This window comes from Stenella coeruleoalba (genome assembly GCF_951394435.1).
Source record: "Stenella coeruleoalba genome assembly, chromosome: 1".
NCBI classification, from domain to species: Eukaryota; Metazoa; Chordata; class Mammalia; order Artiodactyla; family Delphinidae; genus Stenella; species Stenella coeruleoalba.
Genome location: NC_137169.1, coordinates 26,453,080 through 26,478,762, shown reverse-complemented (window position 1 = coordinate 26,478,762; position 25,683 = coordinate 26,453,080). Strand labels below are relative to the sequence as shown.

At 48.3% G+C, this 25,683-nt stretch overlaps 1 protein-coding gene across 1 annotated transcript in view; it reads left to right on the top strand.

The window, feature by feature from the left end:
• Positions 1-25,683, top strand: part of CSMD2 (CUB and Sushi multiple domains 2) — a 668,360-nt gene that overhangs the window by 492,521 nt on the left and 150,156 nt on the right. The window contains exons 26-28 of the mRNA XM_079924609.1: positions 14,140-14,342; positions 19,630-19,821; positions 24,933-25,071. Coding sequence (XP_079780735.1) covers positions 14,140-14,342; positions 19,630-19,821; positions 24,933-25,071 — 534 coding nt within the window. The remainder of the gene's footprint in view (positions 1-14,139; positions 14,343-19,629; positions 19,822-24,932; positions 25,072-25,683) is intronic.

The window sequence follows — 25,683 nt, the reverse complement described above, 5'->3', positions numbered from 1 at the left end:
GCAGCCTTAGCATTTCATGCCCGTCTCTGGGGTCCGCGCTTTTAGCCGCGGCTTGCGCCCGTCTCTGGAGCTCCTTTAAGCAGCGCTCTTAATACCCTCTCCTCGCGCACCAGGAAACGAAGAGAGAAGAAAAAGTCTCTTGCCTCTTCGGCAGGTCCAGACTTTTCCCCGGACTCCCTCCCGGCTTGCCGTGGTGCACTAACCCCCTGCAGGCTGTGTTCACGCCGCCAACCCCAGTCCTCTCCCTGCGCTCAGACTGAAGCCCGAGCCTCAGCTCCCACCTCGCCCGCCCCGGCGGATGAGCCGACAAGCCTCTCGGGGCTGGTGAGTGCCGGTCGGCATGGATCCTCTGTGCGGGAATCTCTCTGCTTTGCCTTCCGCACCCCAGTGGGTGCGTTCTCCACCGCGGCTCCGAAGCTCCCCACTCCGCCACCTGCAGTCTCCGCCCACGAAGGGGCTTCCTAGTGTGTGGAAACCTTTCCTCCTTCCCAGCTCCCTGCCACTGGTGCAGGTCCCGTCCCTATTCTTTTGTCTCTGTTTATTCTTTTTTCTTTTGCCCTACCCAGGTACGTGGGGAGTTTCTTGTCTTTTGGGAGGTCTGAGGTCTTCTGCCAGCGTTCAGTAGGTGTTCTGTAGGAGTTGTTCCACGTGTAGATGTATTTCTGGTGTATATGTGGGGAGGAAGGTGATCTCCGTGTCTTACTCTTCCGCCATCTTCCCGACTCCCCCCCCCCCCGCCATCTTCCCGATTCCCCCCTGCTTTTCTAAATAAAGGTAAAATTCAAGGTTAAAATATATATATACATATTAAAAGGGACAGAGGGAATTATTTATTAATAATTAAATGCTTAGTCCACAAGTGTGTCAACAGTCATGAATCTTTATGCACCAAATAACCTAACAAGAAAACTTAAAGCAAAATCTGTCAGAAAAACAAGAAGAACTTGACAGCCATAGGAGACTTTAATGTATCTCTCTTAATGGAGTAAAACAAATACAGTTAAGTCTTCTACATATAAACAAGTTCCGTTCTCAGAGCTCATTCGTTAAGTCCCATTGTTCGTCAGTCCAGCAAAGTTAGCCTAGGTACCCAACTAACACAATCGGCTATAGAGTACTGTACTGTAGTAGGTTTATAATACTTTTCACACAAATAATACATAAAAAACAAACACAAAAAATAAAGAAAACATTTTTAATCTTACAGTACAGTGCCTTGAAAAGTACAGTAGTACAGTACAACAGCTGGCATCCAGGGGCTGGCATCGAGTGAACAGGCAAGAGTTACTGACCGGAGGAGGGAGAGGAGGTGGGAGATGGTACTGTACTACTGTACTCTATACAGTGTTGTACAGTAAAGTACACAATAGCACAACCACTTGTAGAGGATGCACGCACGTGACAATGTACACCAGACACGTGAACTAATGTGACTGGACACACAAATGCACATTCACATCTTTGAAAGTTCACAACTTGAAGGTGCATATGTAGGGGACTTACTGTAAAAAAACAGAACTAAACTGTAATTTGTTTTAGGTGATTTGACCATCTTTTGATTTGATATTATGTGTCAGGCTCAGTGCTAGGTACTTTATATGTGATTGCATTTACAGTAATCCTCTTGGCCACACTGCTGGACAGATGATGTTACTGCCATTCTACAGAGGAGTAAACTGAGGCTCTTTCAGGTCACTCAATTATCAAGAATGAGTATTTGAACCCAAGTCTTTGACCCCGTAGCCATTTTGTTAAATAGCCTCTTCGGGAGGCAGAGCTTCATTTCATGGAAAACATTTCTTCCAAAAAGGATAAAAACACCTCTGCCCCTCACAGAGTCCCTGACACCTGCAGGGCAGGTTCTGGTGAACAATAGGCAGTCACAGAGCCTTCATTTACAGGGCGATGGTAATGAGAAAACAAGTGGTGCAAGGTTACTCGGCAAGGAAGAGTGAAACACAGGGCAGTAGCTTCAGTGCTGCATCTGTACACTGCCCAGCCTCCCAGAACACCAGTCACTGCAGCTTCTTCAGTGACTGAAGCCCAGGTTTATTCTTTCACTTAGGAAAATAACACAAGAAGAATCTTTCTGTCTTCCCAATACCAGCTGGCACCAGGAAAGGACACCCTCTATTTTTGCTCTAGACACTAATGCTTGCTTTGAGCTTTGGTCTGTCTTCTCAGTTTTTGCTCTTTGGATGACACAATGCTTTAATTATTGTCTGCTATTATAATCATGGTTTAATTGTTGGTTTGCTGCACCGTGGCTCAGAGGGGGGCATTTTGTGAAGCAAGTATTATTTTCTTATTGTCATTTCCAAAGTCACTGAGGATAATTTAAGCTGCGTTCTCACTTGGGGACAGGAGTGATTTCTGACCCCTCCCCCTGCTACAGCAGCTGTTGGTTCACATGCCATTTTCCCCTGATGTAAAGATCCGCTGTTAACACTCTTCCCGGTGCAATAGCCACGTGTTCACGCAGTGGTGACAGTTGCTTCGAAGCACCCAAAGCCTTTTCATATTCTCGGGCCCAGTCAGAAGGCAAGTGAAATCAACATATAAAGATGCTGTGATTTTTTTCCTTTCTAGTTTTTGCATTTTTCTAATGTGTGACAGATACAGATGAACCACTTCTAAGTGTGGAAGTGGGCAGTACCCGAGAAATACCCGATGTGTTAAAGTTTCCTTCAGAGTGAGAGCTGAAAACCATAGTCCCAGACTCGAGTTTGTCTATGGACAGCACTTAAGGGGTGCAGCCCCCTACAATGACAATTTGATGCTCTCCTAGCTTTTTAGATGAACGTTCTGGCAGTAAATCTCTTCCTGTGGTTGAAGCTGAGTGTCATGAACCTTAACCGCAAAGCCTGGGGGGACTCTTAGTGGTGGGCTGGTGGGCAGAGGTAAGGGAGTGAGGGCCAGGTGAGGGCTCCCTCACCTGGGGAGCTGCTGTTGGGACATTGTGGTGGAAGGTGGGACTCTGTGGAAACACCATGATGAAAAGGTGTACAGAGATCCCGGAACAGGGATGGCCCCACGGTCGCGGTGCCCTGCAGTTAAAGGGAGTGGCAGCCAATCTGACATGAAGACCCAGCTCCAGAGAGAGCAAGCAGAGGTTCCGGGCAGCCCCCAGGGGAATGGGAAAGAGGACCAGAGACCAGCGGGGCTCATTAGCTGAGCTGGCATACTTGTCAGTAGTGAAAGCCCAGGCTGTACCCCAGGCAGATTTAGGACACTGAGACCAACTCAAGGCCCCTCCTTTTTGGAAACGGGGCTCCCCCATCTCTGCCCCCAGCCTGACCCAGCACCATGGAAAGGACCGAAGAGGCCATGCCTGCCTTGCCTTCTTCCACAGTTGGACATCATTGCCCTGCTGAGTCTCTCTTCTCTCTCTTTTTTATTTATTTATTTATTTTTGGCTGCGTTGAATCTTTGTTGCTTTCTCTCTAGTTGGGGCGAGCGGGGGGCTACTCTTCGTTGCAGTGCATGGGCTTCTCATTGCGGTGGCTTCTCGTTGTGGAGCATGGGCTTTAGGCGCGTGGGCTTCAGTAGTTGTGGCATGCAGGCTCAGTGGTTGTGGCGCATGGACTTAGCTGCTCCGCGGCACATGGGATCTTCCAGGACCAGGGCTCGAACCCGTCTCCCCTGCATTGGCAGGCAGACTCTTAACCACTGCGCCACCAGGGAAGCCCCTCTCCTCTCTTGACTCCTTGGGCTGCACCTTTTTCTGGTTTACCTTCTACCTCCTCCACTCCTCATTCTTAGTCTCCTTCCCCTGCTCATCCTTAATGCCATGGATCTCCAGGACACCCTTCTCTGTGTGCTGCCCACACTGATACTCGTTGGGTGGGCTTGTCCAAACCCATGGCTTCAGGTCTCACCCACCTGCACCCATGCTCTCGTCCTCCTGAAGAACCTGTACTGTCCTGGGGGTGCCCGTCTCTCCATCCCATCTGTGTCTTTGCACAACCTCTTTTCTCTGCCCGGCATTCCCCTTCCTTCTCACACTCCTCGCCACCCCCTTCATCTGGAAAATCCTGTTCACCTCTTAAGACTCAGCTTAGTTGTTCTCTCCTCTGGGGACCTTGCCTCACCCCTTGGCCTGAGGTGGGACCTTCTCTGTGCGTATCTGTACCATAGTACTTATCACACCACAGCTAGGGGCAGAAACAAGCCATGTTCTTGTCTGTATCACCAGTGACTGGTGTGATATCTGCACCCACTGCCTACTATTCATTGATTGGATGTGTGAATATTGGTCAGAAGACTTGTAGAGCTGTATTTGGAGAGTGTGAGACCATGGCTGCAGCATCCCCCTGTCTTCTGGCTTTAAACTAGGCAGCCATCTCTGGCCCAGGGTCTGTGCAGCTAGGTCCTATCTCTATGGTGGCGATAGGATGCCAAAGACATAGATTCAAGGAGCGGGATGTGGGCAGTAAAGAGAGATGTCAGAACCTCCAGTGAAATAGGAAGTATCTTCCTTAGCACATAGGATTTAAGTTGCCCGTCACCAAGTGGCACACACGGCACGGACTGAACTATGGGCGTCCCCGAAAGCCGATGAGCCATTCACGTACTCATCAGCTCAACCAAACCGGGAGCTTAGTGTGGGTCAGGCCTGGCGCTGGGTACCAAAGATACAAACACGAAGGAGACACAAACACAACAGTTAAGGAACTCAGTGAGACAGGTTATTCAATGGACGACTCTGATACACAGAGCACACAGAGGAGCATCTCACGAGATTGGGGCCATGGGGAGGGCATGGAAAAGCCCATGGAAAAGCTTACCAACTGGAGGTGGGGATCTACTGGGACATGGTATTCAGGTGGTGTATGAGTTTACTAGGGCTGCTGTAACAAACCGAATGACTTAACAAAAATTTATTTTCTCACACTTCTAGAGCCTAGAAGTCCAAAATCGGGGAGCGAGTAGGGTCACGCTCCCTCTGAAGGCTCTAGGGAAGAATCAGCTTCATTTCCCAGCTTCTGGGAGTTGCCAGCACTCCTTGGCCTTCCTTGGCTTGTGGGTGCATCACTCCAGTCTCTGCCTCCATCTTCACACGGTCCCCTTCCCTGCGTCTCCACGGTGCCTCTGCATCCAAATCTCCCTTTCCTTTCTCTTAGAAAGACATCAGTCATTGGACTCAGGACCCACCCTACTCCAGTACGTCCTTATCTTAACTTGATGACATCTACAAAGACCCTATTTCCAAGTAAGGTTACATTCACAGGGACCGAGTGTTAGGACTTGAACGTATCTCTTGGGGGAGACCATTGAAGCCACTACAGGTGGTGTGAGGGCACGTGTAGGGGTTGGAAACATCCAGGCAGAGGGAAGTCCCTGAAGCCAGAGAAAGAGAAGAAAATGGGTAAAGAGTGAGAGGAAGAGGAGGCAGTTGGGGCTATTCGTGGAGGGCTTGGAGCGTCCCCTAGGAAGCCTGACTTTATTCTGTAGGGAAAAGGGAATGACTGGTCAGATACGTGGTTCAGAAAGGTCAGCTGGCCCTGGTGGGAAAGGTGGATTGAAAAGGTGAGGGGGAGTTTGGGTGCACACTCTGTGTGCCTCTGTAATGCTGTTCTCTCTCTCTCTTTTTTTTTTTTTTTAAAGAAGTTGTTGGGGGTAGGAGTTTATTAATTAATTTATTTATTTTTGCTGTGTTGGGTCTTCGTTTCTGTGCGAGGGCTTTCTCTAGTTGTGGCGAGCGGGGGGCCACTCTTCATCGCGGTGCGCGGGCCTCTCACTGTGACGGCCTCTCTTGTTGCGGAGCACAGGCTCCAGACGCGCAGGCTCAGTAGTTGTGGCGCACGGGCTTAGTCGCTCCGTGGCATGTGGGAGCCTCCCAGACCAGGGCTCGAACCTGTGTCCCCTGCATTAGCAGGCAGATTCTCAACCACGGCACCACCAGGGAAGCCCCTGCTCTCTCTCTTGCAGTCACCTTCCTCTCTCACTTTCCTTGTGCTTCGCTTTTATTTCTCCAAACCTGCTTCAAAGACATCTCCTCCTTGAAGTTTTCCTTGCCTCTCTCAATTAGAAGAAGATGACTATGTAAAAGAAAGGCCTTTGGTCCCAGACAGACGTGGTTTGAATACACCCTCTGATGCTGACAAGCTGTTTGACGCCCCCCCCCACCCTCAGCAAGTCTCCCCAATTAACCCCCGGGACTTCAGTTTCCACATCAGCAAGATGGCAAAAATAGGCTCCAACTTACAGGCTTGTTATGAGGATATTAGACAATATACATGAAGCACTTGGCACGTAGATTTCCAACAAATGATTAGTTCTCTTCTTCGTCCAGTTATTTCGATAGCGCTTTATTTATCCCACGCGTTCAGCACCTCCTGCACGTATTACTGTGTTGTGTGTGTCTCTTTCAATAAGCAGCAGCAGCCCCCAGGGCAAAGACACAGCCTTCCACGTTCCGGCAGCTCTCAGCACAGAGCGCGATGCACATCAGGCCCCCTCCCTCTTCCGGGGCTATCGTTGTGTCTGTGGCCCAGAGAAACAAGAGCGCAAACGGGTGAGGCGTCAAGACGAAGGATCACCTTCTCACAGCATGCTGGGCGCAGGATCCTCAAATGGTTTTCAGTATTTCAAAAGCCAGAAGGAGACCGGATGGTCACCTGCAGGGGAGCTGCTCAGGCAAACCCAAATGTCTGCTTGGGCCCAGAGTTATCCCTATCAATGAGAACCTCTAATTAGCATTTTATAGACTTTGATTTCTATGGGATGAAAAACGTCTTCAGTAAGACTCTTAATCCACGTGGTCGGATTGGCAAAGCTTCACTGGCTAGCATCAAGGATTTATCATGAAAGAGGTCACTAGCACCTGTAGTAGCCCCCTAGCTAATTTCCCTGCATCCGACGTTGCCCTTGCCAGGCTGTTCTTATCCGGGCAGCAGGAGTGATCTTCAAATGAAAATTGGATCTTGTAAGCCTCAGCTTAAAATCCTTCAGTGACGTCCCTTAGCCCATAGAATAAAATCCAAAATTTTTCCCGACCCACCGGGCCCCACGAGACCTGGCCTCTGCCTACCTCTCTTGGCCCAGGGACAGCCTCAGTGGCCTTTCTGTTGCTCTGATGCTCCGAGCTGCTTCCCTCTCGGGGCCTTTGCTCATGCTGCCCTTTATCCACAGAAAACGTCCTCCCACCTCTTGCCCTGCCCTGGTGCCTGGCTCCCTCTAAGCCTCTCCTCTTCCTTACATGTCACCTCCGTGGAGAGGCCTTCCTGGCCAGTCTGTATAACCCAGTGGCTCCGTCTCAGCGCTCTGCCGTTTCCTTCATCGCATTTGCCCACAGCTGGTAGTCCTCTGATGGGGTTGTGTGTGCAGGAGTATTGCCCGTCTCCAGAAACAGCTGGAAAATGACACCCTGTCTGTCATCTTCGCCATTATCTCCCAGCACCTAGCACACAGAAGGCATTTACATAAACGTAGGCAGTAAGAGGTCCGGAACTTCAGCTTCTCTCCTTTCCACTGCCAAGCTGCATGGTTTCTGCATGCACAGGACCTCAGGCTCCCTCCTCCGGCCTCGTCCTCCCACCTCAGTTGACCTCATCAATGCCAAGCCTTTGACTTTGTCTGACTAACAGATCAGTTAAGCTGAATGCAGTGAATTGGCACTTTTAATTAAGGGTCTTAAATCTCAGCCCTTTAACCTTGTGTATGATTGACATGTAAACTATTGATTACTGATGGGGCCTCTCTGGAGCAGGCCTGGCTCTCGGCCACAGCCTCTTCCTTCTGGAGGTGCAGGCAGTGTTGTCAGGGGAGAGAGAGGAAGCGCCAAAGTCTGACCTGGACTGGAATTATATAATGTAATTCTGTGTCGCTCTCTGACCAGCCCTTGACCTTGAGCAAGTTACTTAACCTCTCTGAGCCTCAGTATTCTCATTTTTAAAGAGGGGAATGGTGCTACCTACAAAATAAAGTTGCTTGTGAGGACTAAATGGGATAAGGTGAAATTGCCTTGTACACAGGGGTTGTATAAATATGTTTTCTTTCATTTCTACCTAGTGTACATATTCTCTTTTCACACTTCCCATCGGTCTGGTCCTTCTGGGATTTCATTTGTTCATTCTTCAATTCACTCACTCATCCATTCCATTATTCACCCTCAGGGACCTCAGTCGGTCTCTAACCAGAAGAGGATAAAACCCCAACTCTGCTAGCTAATACTGATGTCCCTCTCTCAATCCAGCTCTGTCCCCATGACATACTCATGCCACCTGAACTCCAGTGTGGGCATCGCCTGTCTTCCCAGGTACCTTAACCTCTCCCCTGCCTCTGGGTCTTGTCTTGTGTTAGTACATCCAAACAAAGCACCCTCTGGGCTTCCCTGGTGGCGCAGTGGTTGAGAGTCCGCCTGCCGATGCAGGGGACACGGGTTCGTGCCCCAGTCCGGGAAGATCCCACATGCCGCGGAGCGGCTGGGCCCGTGAGCCATGGCCGCTGAGCCTGCGCGTCCGGAGCCTGTGCTCCGCAACGGGAGAGGCCACAACAGTGAGAGGCCTGCGTACCGCAAAAAAAAAGAAAAAAAAAGAAAAAAGAAAACACGCTCCCTTTCACGCCACCCAAACTTCTAGCCTCATCTCCTCCTGCCTTCCCTGACAAGCCTGGCCCACGAGAACCTCTCTCCCCTGAGAGCACATCCGGCAGCACCACACAGCTACCGCTTGGTCTGTGCCTGCAGGCGGCTGCCGATTTCCCAGTGCCTCACGGACCATGGAGGAAGCAGAGAAGCCAGGGGCAGCTTAGCACAGCAGGGAGGATGCTTGTTTGCTCCACTTTTCCTGCGGAGCTCCTTCTCCCCTTCCAACCACGTGTAGGGCCCCAGTCTGTTCCCTCCTAAACGCCTTGAAGAGAAGCCTGTTTTCACTCATCAGAAGTCCCTGGAGGAGAGGCCCTGCCAGGAGGATGAGAATACAACCATTGAGGAAACCCACACAGCTCTGGTACTGAGGAAGCTCCACCTGTATCTATAAAAGGGTCTACCTAGGAAATCCAAGAGCTTAACTTGAAGCCTGTTAGAACTTAACTAGTGACTGAAAATAAGAAATACATGCACACACACACATATACATATATATATCCAACAATAAATATGTAACTAATAATTAAATCCCACTCACAATGGAGCTAAAAGCCAAAAATTGAATTTAAGAGGGAAAATGCAAAGAGGAAAACCATAAAACTTTACCAAAGTACCTAAACTAACCCCTAAATAAGTTACAACATCTACAGTGTTCCTGGCTGGGGAAAATAAGTAACGTAAAGATATCAATTTGCCCGAATCAATCAGTAAGTGTGTGCAGGGCTTCCCTGGTGGTGCAGTGGTTAAGAATCCGCCTGCCAATGTAGGGGACACGGGTTCGAGCCCTGGTCCGGGAAGATCCCACATGCCGCGGAGCAACTAAACCTATGCGCCACAACTACTGAGCCTGCGCTCTAGAGCCTGAAAACTACAACTACTGAAGCCCACACGCCTAGAGCCCGTGCTCTGCTATAAAAGAAGCCACTGCAATGAAAAGCCCGCGCACCACAACAAAGAGTAACCCCCGCTCTCCGCAACTAGAGAAAGCCCGCACAAAGCAACAAAGACCCAACGCAGCCATAAATAAATAAATAAATAAATTTAAAATAAATAAATAAGTGTGCAATTTCAATCATAGTATCCACGGGATTTGGAGGAATTTGAAAGGATAAATTTGGGAAATTAGCTAAGAAATTTTGGGGGAAAATACGAAGGGGAGCTTGCCCTGTAAGAATATCAAAATATGAGACTGAAAACTGAAATCAGCCGAGTAGCTGAGCTCCTGGTACCACAAGTATTTAGAATCCCGTCACGGCAAAGAGGAAGCCCTGGAACAGAGGAGAGTCTAGACTCAGACCCATGGCCGAGGTTTCAGACCCGTTGAGAGAGAGAGCCTGGGTTATCCAGGCACAGGCATCTTCATTCAGGTACTTATGAGCTCTATGAGAAGGGTCAGGCATGGCCCAGGCAGTGGGGCTACCAGAGTGAAGAGGACCTGCCCCCATGCTCGTGAAAGTCATGTTCTAGCTGGGGAGAGGAGTAGTAAACAAATAAATAAAGTATAGACTGTAATAAATGCTAAGGAAGAAAGAAGCAGAGCATTTTGATAGAACATGGAAGAGGCTACTTTAGGTAGGTGGCGGGATAATTGAGGGTCCATTTGGAAAAAATAATGAACCAATAAACCCAACAAATGAAACTACACAACTGCTGAGAAAATATTAAAGTTTTGCTTTTTTTTTTTGCAGTACGCGGGCCTCTCACTGTTGTGGCCTCTTCCATTGTGGAGCACAGGCTCCAGACACGCAGGCTCAGTGGCCATGGCTCACGGGCCCAACCACTCCGCAGCATGTGGGATCTTCCCGGACCGGGGCACGAACCCGTGTCCCCTGCATCGGCAGGCGGACTCTCAACCACTGCGCCACCAGGGAAGCCCTAAAGCTTTGCTTTTTAATCATATAGGAAGAAGAGGGTTTGCCCAAGCGTACCATGACATCCAATATCCTTAAAGGAAAATATTAACATTTGATTACATAGAATGAGTAACTTCTATACCAAAAAAGACACCATAAACAAAATTTCAAGGAAAAAGAGATACCAGCTGCTGGGAGAAAATGTCAGCAACAAATATGTAAAAGAGAAATAAAAATATATAAAGATAATAAATAAAAATTATAATGTGTGAACAGAATTTAAAAAGACAAATAACTCAAGCTGGGTAAAGGATGTGAAGATATACAAATGACCAATAAATATATGCAGAGATACGCAACCTTACTGAATTATCTAAATTTAAAACACTAGTGAGATTCCATTTCGGTTTAGCAGACGGGCAAGTATTTTAATATAGAATATATTTACATTGTAATATCTGATGTTGGTAAGGTGAAGTTTAAAGAGAACAGTCATATGAATACTGTTCAGGGGGAATGTAAATTGACACAATCACTTAAGAGAATAACTGAGCAGGATTTATCAACAACTTTAAATATATTGTATACCCGTCCCCCCGACCAAAGTATTCCTACAAGCCAACTGAAATATTAACATAAATGTGAAACACTGCATAAAGATGGGAATGTTCCTTGCAGTCATATGTGAAATAGTGAAATATAGCAATATTTCCTGTACATTTCTACAGGAAAAAATGAAGTAGATGTATATCTCCATTATATAGTATTAAGTGAAGAAAGTTACATAAAACTATGTAAAATATAGTCCCATGGCGGAGGCGGGGGGGAATGTATGTGTGCACATTGAAAAAAATCTGGAAGTATTTGCACCAAACCTAATATCAAGTGGAAAGTTCTAGAGAACAGATTGGTTTGTGTGAGAGAGACTTCTTAAAAATTCAGGACATCTGTATATTGTTAGCCTTTTTCTGCCTTGAGCATATCTTATTTTTATAATTTTAAAAGACATTTTTAAAAGGATATAGTGATAAATGGATTGGATCCTGGAACAGAAAAAGGGCATCAGTGGAAACACTGGTGAAATCCAAATCAACGGGAGTTGAGTTCATAGTAATGTACCATGTTGGTTTCTTAGTTGTGACAAATGTACCAGGGAAATGGAAGGCATTGACAATGGCAGAAGTGGTCAGGGGTCTATAAGAATTCTCTGTATTATCTTTGCAACGTTTCTGTAAGCCTAAAATTAATCTGAAATAAAAAATTGATTAGGAGAGAGAGAGACAGAGAGACAGGCTGGTATCCAAGTTCTGCTCTGGGAAGTGGAGGTGTAGGCTCACCCTTGCCCCCACTGCAGCTGGACCAGTTTCCCGAAGATCCTGCCATAACCCCTGACCTTTATTTCCCACACACACACCTTTTTTAAGACTTAAATTTTTAGAGCAGGCTTACGTTCACAGCAAAGCTGAAAGTACAGAGATTTCCCATTCACCCCCTTGCCCCACACCTGCACAGCTTCCCCCATTATAAGCATCTCCCATCAGATTGGTACATTTGTTAGACCTGATGAATCTACATTCATTGACACATCATTATCACCAAGAAGCCATCGTTTATATTAGGGTTTGCTCTTCGTGCCCATATTCTATAGGTTTGAACAAATGTGGAATGACATGTATCCATTATTACAGTATCATAAGAGTATTTCCACTCCCCTAAAAATCCTGTGTGCTCTACCAGTTTATCCCCTCTCCCTGATCTAGCCTCTGGCAATCACTGACCTTTTTACTATTTCCATAGTTTTGCCTTTTTCAGAATGTTACATACTTGGAATCATACAGTATGTAGCCTTTTCAGAATGGCTTCTATCACTTAGTAATATGGATTTAAGGTTCCTCTATGTCTTTTCAAGGCTTGATAGTTCATATCTTTTTAGCACTGAATAATATTCCATTGTTGGATGTACCACAGTTTATTTATCCATTCATCTACTGAAGGACATCCTGGTTGCTTCCAAGTTTTGGCAATTATGAGTAAAGCAGCTATAAACATCTGTGTGCAGGGTTTTGCGTGGAAATCAGTTTTCAACTCCTTTGGGTAAATACCGACGAGCACAGTTTCTGGATCGTATGGTAAGAGTGTGTTTAGTTTTGTGAGAAACTGCCTAACTGTGTTCGCAAGTGACTGGACCATCTTGCGTTCGCACCAGCAGTGATGAGAGTCCCTGTTGCTCCACATCGTCATCTGCATTTGGTGCTGTTCTGAATTCTAGCCATTCTAATGAGTGTACACTGGTATCTTACTGCTTTTTTCATTTGCATTTCCTCGATGACATACGATGTGGGACGTCTTTTCACATGCTTATGTGTCATTTGCATATCTTCTTTAGTGAGGTATCTGGTAAATGTTAGCCCATTTTTTAATCATGTTATTTGTTTTCTTACTGTTGAGTTTTGAGAATTCTTTGTGTAGAATTGGCTCTCCATATCTGCACGTTCAGGATCCACCGATTCAACCTACCTCAGATGGAAAATATTTGAAAACAATCCACAAAGTTCCAAAGAGCAAACTTGAATTGGCCATGCACAGGCAACTATCTACATAGCATTTACATTATATTTACAACTATTTACATAGCATTAACATTGTATTAAGTATTATAAGTAATCTAAAAATTATTTAAAGCATACAGGAGGGTGTTCTTTGCAGATACCAGGCCATTCTGTATGAGGAATTTGAGCACCCTCAGATTTTGGTATCTTGTTATCTTTTGCAGAGCAGCAATGTTTCTTTTTAATGAAGTCCAGCTTATCACCTGTTTTCTTCATGGATTGTACCTTTGGTATTGTATCTAATAAGTTATCACTATACCCAAGGGCATCTGAGTTTTCCCTTATGTGATCTTCTAGGAGTTTTATAGTTTTACGTTTACATTTAGGTCTGCGATCTGTTTCGAGTTCATTTTTGTGAAGGGTATAAAGTCTGTGTCTAGATTCATTTCTGCATGTGGATGTCCAGTAGTTTCAGCACCATTTGTTGAAAAGACTATCTTTGCTCCTTTGTTAAAGATCAATTGACTATATTAATATGAGTCCATTTCTGGACTTTTGATTTATTTGTGTTATTTCACTGATATCACACTATCTTGATTACTATAGCTTTATAGTGAGTCTTGACATTAGGTAGTGTCAGTTCTCCAGATGTGTCCTTCTTCAGTGTTGTGCTGGCTCTTCTAGATCTCTTGCCTCTCCATATAAACTTTAGAGTCAGTCTGTCAATATCCACAAAATACCTTGCTGGGCTTTGGACCGAGTATTTGTTTTTTTACCTCTATCCTTTATCCCCAGATCCTGCCTTCTCAGCATCCCCGTCCAGCTAGAATGATAGGGATAGGGGCTCAGGAGTGAGGCCTGGGGACTGCCGTGTAGAGTTGAGGAGATGGGCGGGGTTTTACAGTGGCAACAGGAAACTCCGTGATAATAAACAGGATGCCCAAAATCTACCCTCCCTCACCCTTGTTCCCATTTTCTAGTGACCTCCAATGGGTGGAGCAGGCTGGATGGAAATTGAGAGGATAATTCTCTCGAATCCTCTTCCTTCCTGCAAGTCTGTCTTAGGTGTATGACTTTGCCTGACCGGAAGCCCCTGGAAAGAAGGGGCTGAGCCCCGGGTGACCACCTGCTTCTTCTCTCCGTTCAGACTCCACTTCCTGGTCTTTGACACGGAGGAGCTCCACGACGTGTTGCGCATCTGGGATGGGCCTGTGGAGAATGGGGTTCTGCTGAAGGAGCTCAGCGGCCCGGCCCTGCCCAAGGACCTGCACAGCACCTTCAGCTTGGTCGTTCTGCAGTTCAGCACCGACTTCTTCACCAGCAAGCAGGGTTTTGCCATTCAGTTCTCAGGTCTGTGCCCACCTTCCGCCAGCCTCCATCCATCAATCCTGCCGTAACCCCCCTTCCTCCTCCCGCAAGTCCCTTCTTTCCTCCATCTCTCCACTCGGGTAAAGATATTTGTTGAGCATGTGCTCTGTGCCTGGTCCGTGGGTAGTGCTTGTTCCGATATCTGCGCCGAGCTTACTCTGAGGGGAGGGGAGACAGGTAGGTGAATAAACACTGACATACAAATCAGCAAGTATCTGGAGGGAGAAACGTGAGCTATAATGGTCACCTTGGAGCATCAAGGAAGATGTTCCAGGAAAGGTGATGCCCAAGCTCCAACCGGAAGGGCGAGTAGAAGTTACAGGAGAAAAGACAGTATTTCAAGGAGGGCACAGTCAACTGTGACGTGGATTTCGAGTTGCCATGGAGTTGGACTTGGAGGATTCGTGGGTCCTTATTAGATGAGAAAGAGAGAGAAGGGCATCCTGGGTGCAACGAGCGTGTGAATGTGTGAGAGGCAGGATAACGGGCTCTGGAAGTGGAGGGTTGTCCACTGTGGCTGAAACGTGGAGAGGGGGGAGGGAGGCAGGGGAGGGACAGCTGACACTGGCTTGGAGCACAGTCACAGAAGAGCTGAGCTGACATGTCACACACTCTTGTTCTTAGTCTGGTGCACGTCTCAGGAAGGACCGGAAGCCAAATACGAGTCATCTAAATTCAATTAATTAAGTGCTGCGGTAGCCAGCTATGGAGCAGCGTGACAGCGGGCTACCAAAAATGGGCAATGCTCAAGCATCCAAGTCCCAGTACTGGCTCGTTTCTATGATTGGTCCTGCCTCTCCCTGCGATGCATCATCTCATCTCCTCTGAAGTGCCTCTTCCATCACTCATCTCCCTGCACGAGTGACTCTGCCTCGGTCTATGCTTATGTTTATTATACAGCAGCTGTCTTCATTACCATCTCCTTACTCCACTGTGTGTATGTGAGAGGGGGGTTTCCATGGTGATGCCAGAGCGAGGCTGTGTGGCACCTGGGCCATGGCTTTGCCTCCACACTCTCACCTGGTAGGTGTGTCAGCTAAGGGTGGTTGGGTATAGCTCCAGCACCAGGAAGGCTGCAGTGGCATTACAGAGCCTACTTCTAGCTCTTTCCTGCCTCTGTCTTCCCCATGGAGACGAGCATTTAGCAGCATGTGTGGCAAATGAGGGTCTCCAGGATCATGTTCCTGTGTACTCATGAACTTGCCCACTTAACGCTCATGCAGGCTGCCGGCCTCTCGAGGAATAGCTCCTTGTGGAGTTCATTGGGAGTCTTCTGACTGGAAATCCCCGCACCCATTCACCCATGGAGAGGGTCCCCGGGAACCAGTGAGTAACATTGAACGCACCTAAGGTTAGGGTCCCACTGCGGGGCGACAAGAGAGTCATTTTAGATAAGCATTTCCCAACATCTGTTCCCAGGAGTTCCATGGACAATTAATCGGTATTTAAAGGAAAAGGAAGTCTGTGTGGTCACGTCATGTCAGGAAGGTGCTTAGGTTGAGGCAGACCTAAAGAGGTTCTCTGTCGTTCGGAGCCTCCGAGAACATTTGTTCTGCTAATGCAGACGCATTAGGAAGGGGTCTGGTAGGTCACAATTCTCAAACATATTTCATCATGGATGACTTTTCTCTAGGCCCTCTCAAGAGACTAGCATTTCATGGAACAAACTTTGGAGACTGCTGGGATAAGCAATAGAAGGCTCTCCCAGCAGTAAGGAGAGTAGAACGCTGAAGAGACAGCTCAGTCCACTCGCTGCGGGAGGAGAATTGGGAATAATTAAGCGAGACACGTATTTTCTCTGTGCTCAAGCTGATGGGTATGGCTTTTAAAAAAGGAAAAAAAAAAAAAGAAGAGCCCATCATCGTACCGGCAAATTCCCCCGTGGATTTGCATTATCTGACCTCCAATGTGTCCTTGCAGTTGCCACGTGGGACAGAGTCCCTGGGCGCTCTGGTGAGCCGGGCCTTCGCCCAGCAGCTTCAGCTGATTTCTCATGCATTGCCCAACTCGTAGAAGCCCTGTCGTCCTTCAGGGTTCATCTCAGATGCCACTTCTTCCTAAGCTCCCCATTCAGAACAAACTGCTGTCGCCGATAGCACCCCCAGCACTCAACTTCTATTTCTTCAGCACGTTGCCAGTTCCAGGCACCTGGCCTCGCCTGGGAGCTGGCCACCTATTTGCCAGCTCACAGGAAGCTCTTAGAGGGGAGGGGCCACCTCATGCCCATCAGACTCCCGCACAGCGTGTGTATGCAGCAGGAGCTCACTCACCGCTTACTGGACCACTGGGCACAGGAAGGCTTGAACAAATGAAAGGGTGTTTTTCTCTAACACAAGAGTTGCTTTGGGCAAGCCACCCTGAACATCACTTAGGCCTACAGACAGGGGAGTGGGCAAAACTACCTGGCCTGGTGTGCTGGTGTACCCGAGGTTTGGAAAAGGTCACCTTCCCTGTTGCTGTCATCGCTTAGCAAATACCAGCACTACTCTAGGGAAGAGAGAACGGCTCACCCCATGTTAACATTATAGTGTGTGTTTGACGGGGGATTGTACAGAAATGCCAGGGACGGTTAGTGCAGGCTTGGCTTTATTGAGTAAACATGACTGTGTAACATCTAACATCCTGTGTGTACTACGCGGATCCGGCCTCTCCCTGGAGGCTTTGCCAAGCAGCTCACATTCAGTAGCATTAAAGGGAGAAAGTGAGAACGAAGAAAGGTGAGCGGGAGCAAAGAAGGAGAGGAAGGCGTAACCACTGCCATCTATAGAGCCGACACCACCCTAAACTCTCTACAACGTTATCTCTTATAATTTTCACAAAAACCACAAAGTACAGGCATCATCATTAATCCATGTTGCAGATGTGGGCTCTGAGGCCCAGAAAGGTTTCTCATTCAAGGTCATCTAGTTAGTAAGTAGCAGAGCCTGGGTCAAAACACCTGTGTCTGATTCCCAGACCTAGGCCCTTAATCATCGCACCCCACTGCCTCCCCTATAAATAATCTTTCTGAGTGTGGTCACAACAGTGAGCTATTTTTCTTCCAAGGAATCATTTACATGTGTACGCTGTAAAGCTAGAGATGAAAGCTAAGTCTGTTTTTAATTGGGTGGTAAGAAGATTGGTTCTTGTTTGACTTTATAAGTTCAGTAAGTATCTGATGGTGATAGTTTGTTCATTTATTTATTCACCCAAGAAATATTTACCGAACACCACTGTGTGCCAGGTACCACTCTAGGCCCTGGAGATACAGTTGAGATCAAAACACCCAAGGTCTCTATTCCTGTAGAGATGCACAAGTAAGAGGCAAACACATGAACTAGCAAGATGATTACAGATGGTGTTATGAAGAGAACAAAACAGGATAATGTGACAAATTTGATGGAAGGGGGTTAAGGGATGAGCCCAGAAGGTGACCAAAGAGGCCTGTATGAGAAGAGGATATTGGAGCTGAAAACTAAATGACAGGATGGAGCTGGCATGGGAAGATGCATGGCAAGAGCATTCCAGGCAGAAGGGCCAGCAGGTGCAAAGGCCCCTGGGCGCAGGGATGGGGGAAGATGGAGGGGGCTAAGCTGGCTGTATTGGAAGGAGATTTTACCAGTGTACCTGGAGCATAGTGATAGCAGATCATTGAGGGTGTTAATGATTTAAAGCTGGATCAAAGCAAAGGGTAGGTTTAAAATGTGATCTCAAAAGAGGAGAGTGTGAGAGACCATAAACCAGGGGTGGGTAAGCTTTTTCCGTGAAAGTACAGGCGGTAAATCTTTTTCTGTGCAAGTCCAGGCTTTGTGGACCACATGATCTCTGTCGTAACAACTCCACTCTGCTGTCGGAGCATGAAAGCAGCTGTAGACAATATGTAAACAAGTGAGCATGCCTGTGTTCCAATAAAACTTTATTTGTAAGAACAGGCACAGAGCCAGATTTGGCTGTGGGCCTCGGTTTGTTGCATACTGTCTTAGCCGTTACTGGGTGTAAGGTATTAGATACTCTAACTCCCGACTCGTCCGTGCAATCCTAGATGGTATAATTAGTGCTATTAGTGTATACAGTTGCCCTGGGCTTTTCCACCGAAGTCATCCTAAAAGCAGAGGAGAGTGAATGTATATCCCCAGGAGATCTGAGGGATGTAGGAAGCATAAAATCTCTTTGAGGCTTCCTGGTTTGCTTAAGAACTAATGTGAATCCTACATTCTACTCCATAATAAATTCATTTGTCTTAGTGTAAAAGTTATTTTTCCCAGAATTTCTGAGAAAAACTGCCAGAATTTCTGAGAAAAACAAGCCAATGAACATTATGGGTCCTGTGTCCTCCAGAACCTCCTGTCCCTGGGGCCTGCCAACCACAGTCTGTGAACGATGACACAGGCGGGGGCCGCGGAGGCAGCTGCCTCAGAATCTTTTCTCTGGAGTTCCTGTTGTACCATTTCCTTTGGTGTGTTTTCTCATGCTGCATTTTGTCCATTTGTTCCCTCAGTTGTGCTTTGATTATTTATTCCTCCCTTCCATCATTCATTTGATGTTTGCTCTTAAAACACCTTCTCTGTATTATGCTGTCTGGTATTAGACTACAAACATCTCCCAAATTCCTGAGTTTTTAGAATTTTTAATACACCCCAACTATTTATACTTATTTTGAACTCTACTTCGCCACTTGCTACAAACACCAGAATTCTCTCGGGTTTCAGTCTGATGAGTTGTTGGTGGTTTGCCATACAAGGGAGAACATGACCTTCACCTGACCTTAGTAACTCCAAGCATCTTCTCAACCACTGCTCAGCATTCAGGCAGGACAACTCCCAAACTCCTTTGCAGACCTTTCTGGTTGAATATTGGAGTTTATGCTTAATTACCTTGTCACTCCCTCATACGGATCATGTTAGCTACATTTTGCAAAATTGCAAAGCTAATCTTTGTAATAAGGCTTGTATCGTTATAACAAGTTGAACTCAGTCCTACAGTCATAGCGGTGCAGTCATGCTTAACTCATAGTATAGTATCCCAGGACAGGTGGATGATGGTAATGGTGAGGGTACCAGTAGAATAAGTGATGGTCACAAGTAGTGGTGGAGGTGGTGACAGTAATGGGTGTGAGAACGGAGATGGTGGCGCTGTTGCTCCCGCTGTTACACCGGCGGGAGGTAATGGAGATTCCAGCAGTGGCCCTGGTGATGGACGTGGTGATGTCAGTGAGGGTGGTGAGCCAGGAGCCTCGCTGTCTGGCAGACACTTAGGCAACCCCACTTCCTCCTCTGTTTTCTTATCCCAGTGTCCACAGCAACATCCTGCAATGACCCTGGGGTCCCCCAGAATGGGAGCCGGAGTGGCGACAGTTGGGAAGCCGGTGACTCCACGGTGTTCCAGTGTGACCCCGGCTATGCACTGCAGGGAAGTGCAGAGATCAGCTGTGTGAAGATCGAGAACAGATTCTTCTGGCAGCCCAGCCCACCAACGTGCATCGGTACAAAGCAGCTGCAGTGTGAACCCTCCCCTCTGGTCCCACCACTTGTGTGCTCCAGACCTCCTACCCACTTAAGTGGCAGCTGCATCTTGAGCCTGGCCAGGAGAGTCAGAAGAGCTGAAGGTCGCAGAAAACTCAAAGTCTACTCTGCTTCGCGTGTCTATGTGTACACACACTCACTCGCATTCACACACCCACACTCTACACACTATGAATCCTTCACTCTCCAAAATGGTCCCAAAGATTTTTAAGCCAGGTGTGCCTGTCCCTCTTCTCCTGACCCAGACCCTATAGATTGGAAGGAGGACTGTGGATCACCTCAGGTAGCAAGGGTCTTCAGGTTCTGAAATGACCCTTCTATTACCTGGAGCGCTAGAAGGGCAGCCACAGACCTGGAGGTAAAGGAAAGACCTTTGCTCTTCCTCTTGGCAAGGAAATTATTGGTTGCCTGGGTTTTGGTTCTCCAGATCTGTCCTTAGTCCTTAAATCTCCCCATTTGCCAGATGAAGCAGTGGAGGCTCTGTGATGTGTCCAAGGTTATGCAGCTCGTAAGGGTTGGTGCCTGAGGAATCGATCCTGCTCCCCAGTTCCTTAAGGCTGGGAGGAGGAAGGAACTTGAAGGGAGAGGAGGACAGGAAAGAAAGAAATTGATGGAAACAAACGTTCCAGGGGCTCACGTCCACATGGCTCTTTTCCTCAGGCAAACTACTGAGTGCGGTTCTCTGCTGTATCAGCGATGGCTCTTAGAAGAGACCAGTAGTCGTGGAGTCCTTACTGTGTGCAACTGGACATTTACTTACACACCCTCACTTAACTTTCCCTGCAGCTCTCTGTAATGAGTACCGTTCCCTCATTTCACAGTAGAGGAGACTGAAGCTTAGGCGACTTTGAGCATCTTGCCTCAAATCCCAGAGCCGGGATTTGGCAGAGTCAAGAGTCACACCCACATCAGTCTGAATGCAAAGCTTTTCATTTTCCTACCTCCCACACTGATTCCCACCCCGGAGATGGGCTCAGGGGACTTCCTGAGATGCACCCCAGCATTGCCCACCCCGGCGACGCCCTGCACCTCTTTGCACACAGACTCAGGGGAGGCGCTGTCCAGGCATCTGAGGACTGGCCTTTGCTGGGCATGCTCTGAGGCCTGGTGTTGACACTAAGTCCTGTCCCTCGGTGGCAATGAGGAGTCACATGGGTATGTGTGGTTGGATCTCCGTGAACGTACTGCAGACAGGAAGGCGAGACCTGGGTTTCAGAGCAATCTCAGTTCTCAACTATGTGTTGTGCTACGTTGAGAGAGTATAGGATATTGAAGAAGACAGATCCAGGTTCAGTTCCTGGCTCTGCCATTTACTAGTTCAGTAGCCTTGGGGAAATTGCTTCAACTCTCTGACCCAGTAAACGGGCAGCCAGCAGAGCGGAGAGGTTAATTCAGCTTTCGTTACCCACTCTTCTGCGCTCGGCGTGGGGAGATGTTCCTCGCAACTAAGTGAACACCTGCCTGTCCTCTCAAACGGTCTGGAAATCCCAGTGACAAGCCCCTAATTTCCAGCTCCCTTGGCAGTCTGCCAGGACGGTCTGGCTGGTCTTCATCCCCCTTCATTATAGGGAGGAAGCAAAGGGCGATAACAAATGTTCATGGAGCGTCATCCCCATGACAGGTGCTGGGATAGACGTTGTACCTACGTATTCACAAGTGAAATCACCGTGCGTAAGTTTAGAGCTTGGGTTCTGGATTCCAGCTGCCTGGGTTCGAGTCCCGCTTTACCGTGACAAACTGTGTAGCCTTAGACAAATCACTTCATCTCCCTGTGCCTCATTTTCCTGCCCTGTAAAACAGGGAAGATAATAGTACCTATCTCATGGGGTTGTTTTTTGGGGTTTTTTGTTTGTTTGTTTTGTTTGTTTGTTTTTTTAAATTAAAACCTGTACACTTTTTAATTTTATTTTATTTATTTATGGCTGTGTTGGGTCTTCGTTTCTGTGCGAGGGCTTTCTCTAGTTGTGGCAAGTGCGGGCCACTCTTCATCGCGGTGCGCGGGCCTCTCACTATCACGGCCTCTCCCATTGCGGAGCACAGGCTCCAGACGCGCAGGCCCAGCAGCCATGGCTCACGGGCCTAGTTGCTCCGCGGCATGTGGGATCTTCCCGGACCGGGGCTCGAGCCCATGTCCCCTGCATTAGCAGGCAGACTGTCAACCACTGCGCCACCAGGGAAGCCCACATGGGGTTGTTTTGAGAATTGAATAAGACAATGCCGTAAAGCACTTAGAACCATGCCTGGTTCATAGTAAACGTTGGGTATGTTAGAGGCCATTATCGTCATTATTCTTTCTCTTTTTTTTTTTATTTTATAGATTAGATAACAGAGGCTCAGAGAGGTGGGATGGTCTTGAGCAGAGTCACAGTTAGGAGGTAGCCGGGTCAAAATTGGAACCCAGGACTGTGTAACGTCGAAATCGTTGGTCTTTTTCACAACTCTCACCTGTCGGCACAGCCTGCCCGCTTTTTAACCGCCTGGAATGATCACCTGTTCCCATTCCAACCTGGGCAACGTGGTTTGTAAGGTCAAGCCTGGGCCTGAGGATGGAGCCTGGCTTCTCCTTCTAACTCAGTGGGGAGCAGACCAGGCCTGACGGTGGGGCGAGGGGGCGCCAGTGCCCAGGATTGGAAGGGAGGCCTGGCTTCTGGTCCAGCTTGGTTGAGTACCCGCTGAAAGGATGGGGTGCCACTGGGATGTCACCCAGGCCTCATTTAGTCTCCTGCAGCTCAGTTGTCCTGCTGGCCAGTGCCTGGGCCTAGAAGGGGAAGGGGGACTTTGTGCCCCTCTGCCAGCCCCGCCCAAGCAGCGGGACCTGTCTGTCCTGTGGGTGAAGCAGCCCAGGAGTCCAGCCAGGTCCTTGAAGACAACTGGCAGAGGGCGGTGAGGCCCACGCCGGGGTCCTGAGTGGGAAGCGGATGCCTGACTGTCCGATACTGGGGAGCATCTGTCAGGGAGCTGGGCCAGGGCGGGGGCCACGAACCCAAACACACGGAGGGCACTTTGGGGGTTGGCAGAAGAATAACGAGAGCAGTTTTGAAACACCCAGATTCACCCCACCTGTGGCAGCTTAAGGGAAGGAACCCCTGGGCTGTAAAGGCAGGTCGTGCCTAGCAGCCCTTGCCCGAATGGAGGCATCATTGGGAAGATGCCGCGGTAGCTGGACCTGCTGCCATGACTGGGCTTCCTACTCTCACTGGCTGCGTCACTGTGTTTCTAGCCCAGACTCGGTAGGGCCACTCTGTGGACTGCACTGTGTGGTCTTGCTTTGTTAAGTCCAATATTTTATCCTTATCAGGCAGGCCTCTAGTCTGTCCCATCCATCCAAACCATCTTGTCTAGAGAGGGTTCAGTGGAGAAGAAGTGAGTGAGATACAAGGCAGACCACACTCGAGGGACCATCCTCGCTCCTAGAATCTCTTCTCCTGGGGCCCCGCCCCTGCCAGCTTGCAGGGAGGGACAGCCCTCTCCCCTCCCACTGCGGCCAACGATTCCGAGGCAGTGCAGAAGAATGGGGAAGTGACGGACTTTGGGACCAGGCAGATGTGGGTCTGAGTCTCAGAGTGCCTCTGGGCAAGTTCCTTAACCTCTCTGAGCCTCAGTTTCCTCCTTGCTGAGTCAGGAAGAATAATCCATGGCTCAGCAAGTTGTTATGAGACAGAAATGAGATAATGGATCTGAAATGCTGTACATGTGTCTGACACTTAATAGGTGTGTCCACTTGAGTGTTTCTGGTACTCAAGTTGGTACTTGAGATATATTCTCCACAGAAAAAACCCCACACTACTCAGGACGCCTCGGGTTTTGTGTTCAGCCACGTTAGGGCTTTAATGGCCTGGTCTGAAGACCTACCATCTTGTAAAGAGACCCTGCTGGGGATTGATCCAGCCCTTTAACCTCACCCCGAGTAAAAGCTACACTGAGGCAATAAAGCTCAGCCCTGGGACGAGCAAATGGCCACTCTGGAGTTCAGTCCTGGATGTACCCTTGGCTCCCACCTCCATGTCCATTCCTGTGGGCTCACCATTTGCCTAAAGTACCGCCAACCTCCATTGCTGCCCTGAGGTTTTCAGACCAAGCCATGTTTAGAGTGTCAGCCATCTTTTCCTGTTAGCGGCCCCATACACCCCCAGCCTCTACTTTATCAGACCCTCATGCTATGGAGCAATAACCCAGCCATTTGGGGGAGACCCTGATTCAGGATCTGGGAAGTACCCCCAGAGGGCTCTGGATGAATCGCTTGCTGTATCCCTGGCCACCTCCCCACTCCCTGCCCCTGGAAAGGCCCATCATCTCAGGGGAGGGGGACCACTGTGGACTAATTGGGGTTTTGTAATATCTCCGTACAACAGAGGAACACGTGATCTCTTGGACAAAGGCCTTTGAGAAAATTGGAAGGTATCTACAGCCCTAAGAGCACTGGCAGTGTAGGAGGCCAGGCACACTTGGCAGGTACACGATTGCTTTCCGCTCCTCCTGACATTAAGTGCGCTGGGACTCGTGGTGAATACCCACAAAGCTCGCCCAGAGACAGGGTGTGAGGCCCTGGAAGTAGACCGTGTATTTCATATCTAAAAGCCTAGTGATGGCTCTATACATTGACTATGTACGGTATGCCAAGTGCTTTAACAGACATCTCTAAAACCTTTACAACTACCCCCATGAAAGAGGTATTATCTGTGCAATAGAGGAAGGACACTGAAGTCCAGAGAGGTTAGGTAAATTCCCTAAGGTCACACAGCCAGGAAGTGGCAGAGCCAGGTACTTTGGTTTTGCTTTTTAATAACAGCATGGTGCAATTCCCATATCATAAAATTAACCATTGAAAAATGAACAGTTCAGTGACATTTAGTACATTGACAATGTTGTACAAGCACCTCCTCTATCCTGTTCCAAACATCTCCATCACTTGAAGGTGAAACCTCATGCCCATTGCAATCCACCCTCCCCTGGGCCCCTGGAGCCAAGTTCTAATTTAGGTGTATCAGACTCAGTCCCTCCTCTACCAATACCCATTGAAAGGTGACCAGGTGAAGGGGACAGTCTCACCCTCATCTTCCTCTCTCTTCAGCTCCCTGCGGGGGAGACCTGACGGGACCTTCGGGAGTCATCCTGTCACCAAATTACCCAGAACCCTACCCGCCAGGCAAGGAGTGCGACTGGAAGGTGACCGTCTCTCCAGACTACGTCATCGCCCTGGTATTTAACATGTATGTACCTTTCCCCCCGGTGGGAGATGGAGGGTTCAGAGCAGCAAGGGGTGCAAACCCGGGTCTCTGGGTGAGTATACATAGGTCTGCTGTGAGCGGGGTTTCATCCCAGGGGGGTGAAGGAGTCCAGAAAAGGAGAGAAACCAGCATTTATTGAACATCTCCTGTGTGCCCAGCACTGTGCTCCATGGCTTCACACATATTATTGTCTTATTTAATCCTTAGGATAATTTATGAAGTAGCTATTATTATTTCTTTCTTTCTTCCTTTCTTTTTTTTAACCTCTGATGATGCTAAGATGCAGAAAGTAGGGCACTGCTGGGTCCTTTCTCCCCTGCCCTTCTGAATTCTCCTCCTCTGCTCTCACCGGCTCCTCCCATCTGCTTCCCCAGTGTAGGAACAGCCCAGGTGTCTCTCAGCTGCTCCCGCTTCAAGCTCCGCCACCATCTCCTTGGTTTCTTTTAAAAGCAAACTCTTCAAAAGAATTGTCTCTGCTTTTCTCTCCTTCCTCGCCTGTTGTTCACTTTCACATCACTGACATCTGGTTTCTTCCTCCACGGTTCCACTGGAAACTCCTCTGAAACTCCCACGCACTCCTGGCTGCCAAAGCAA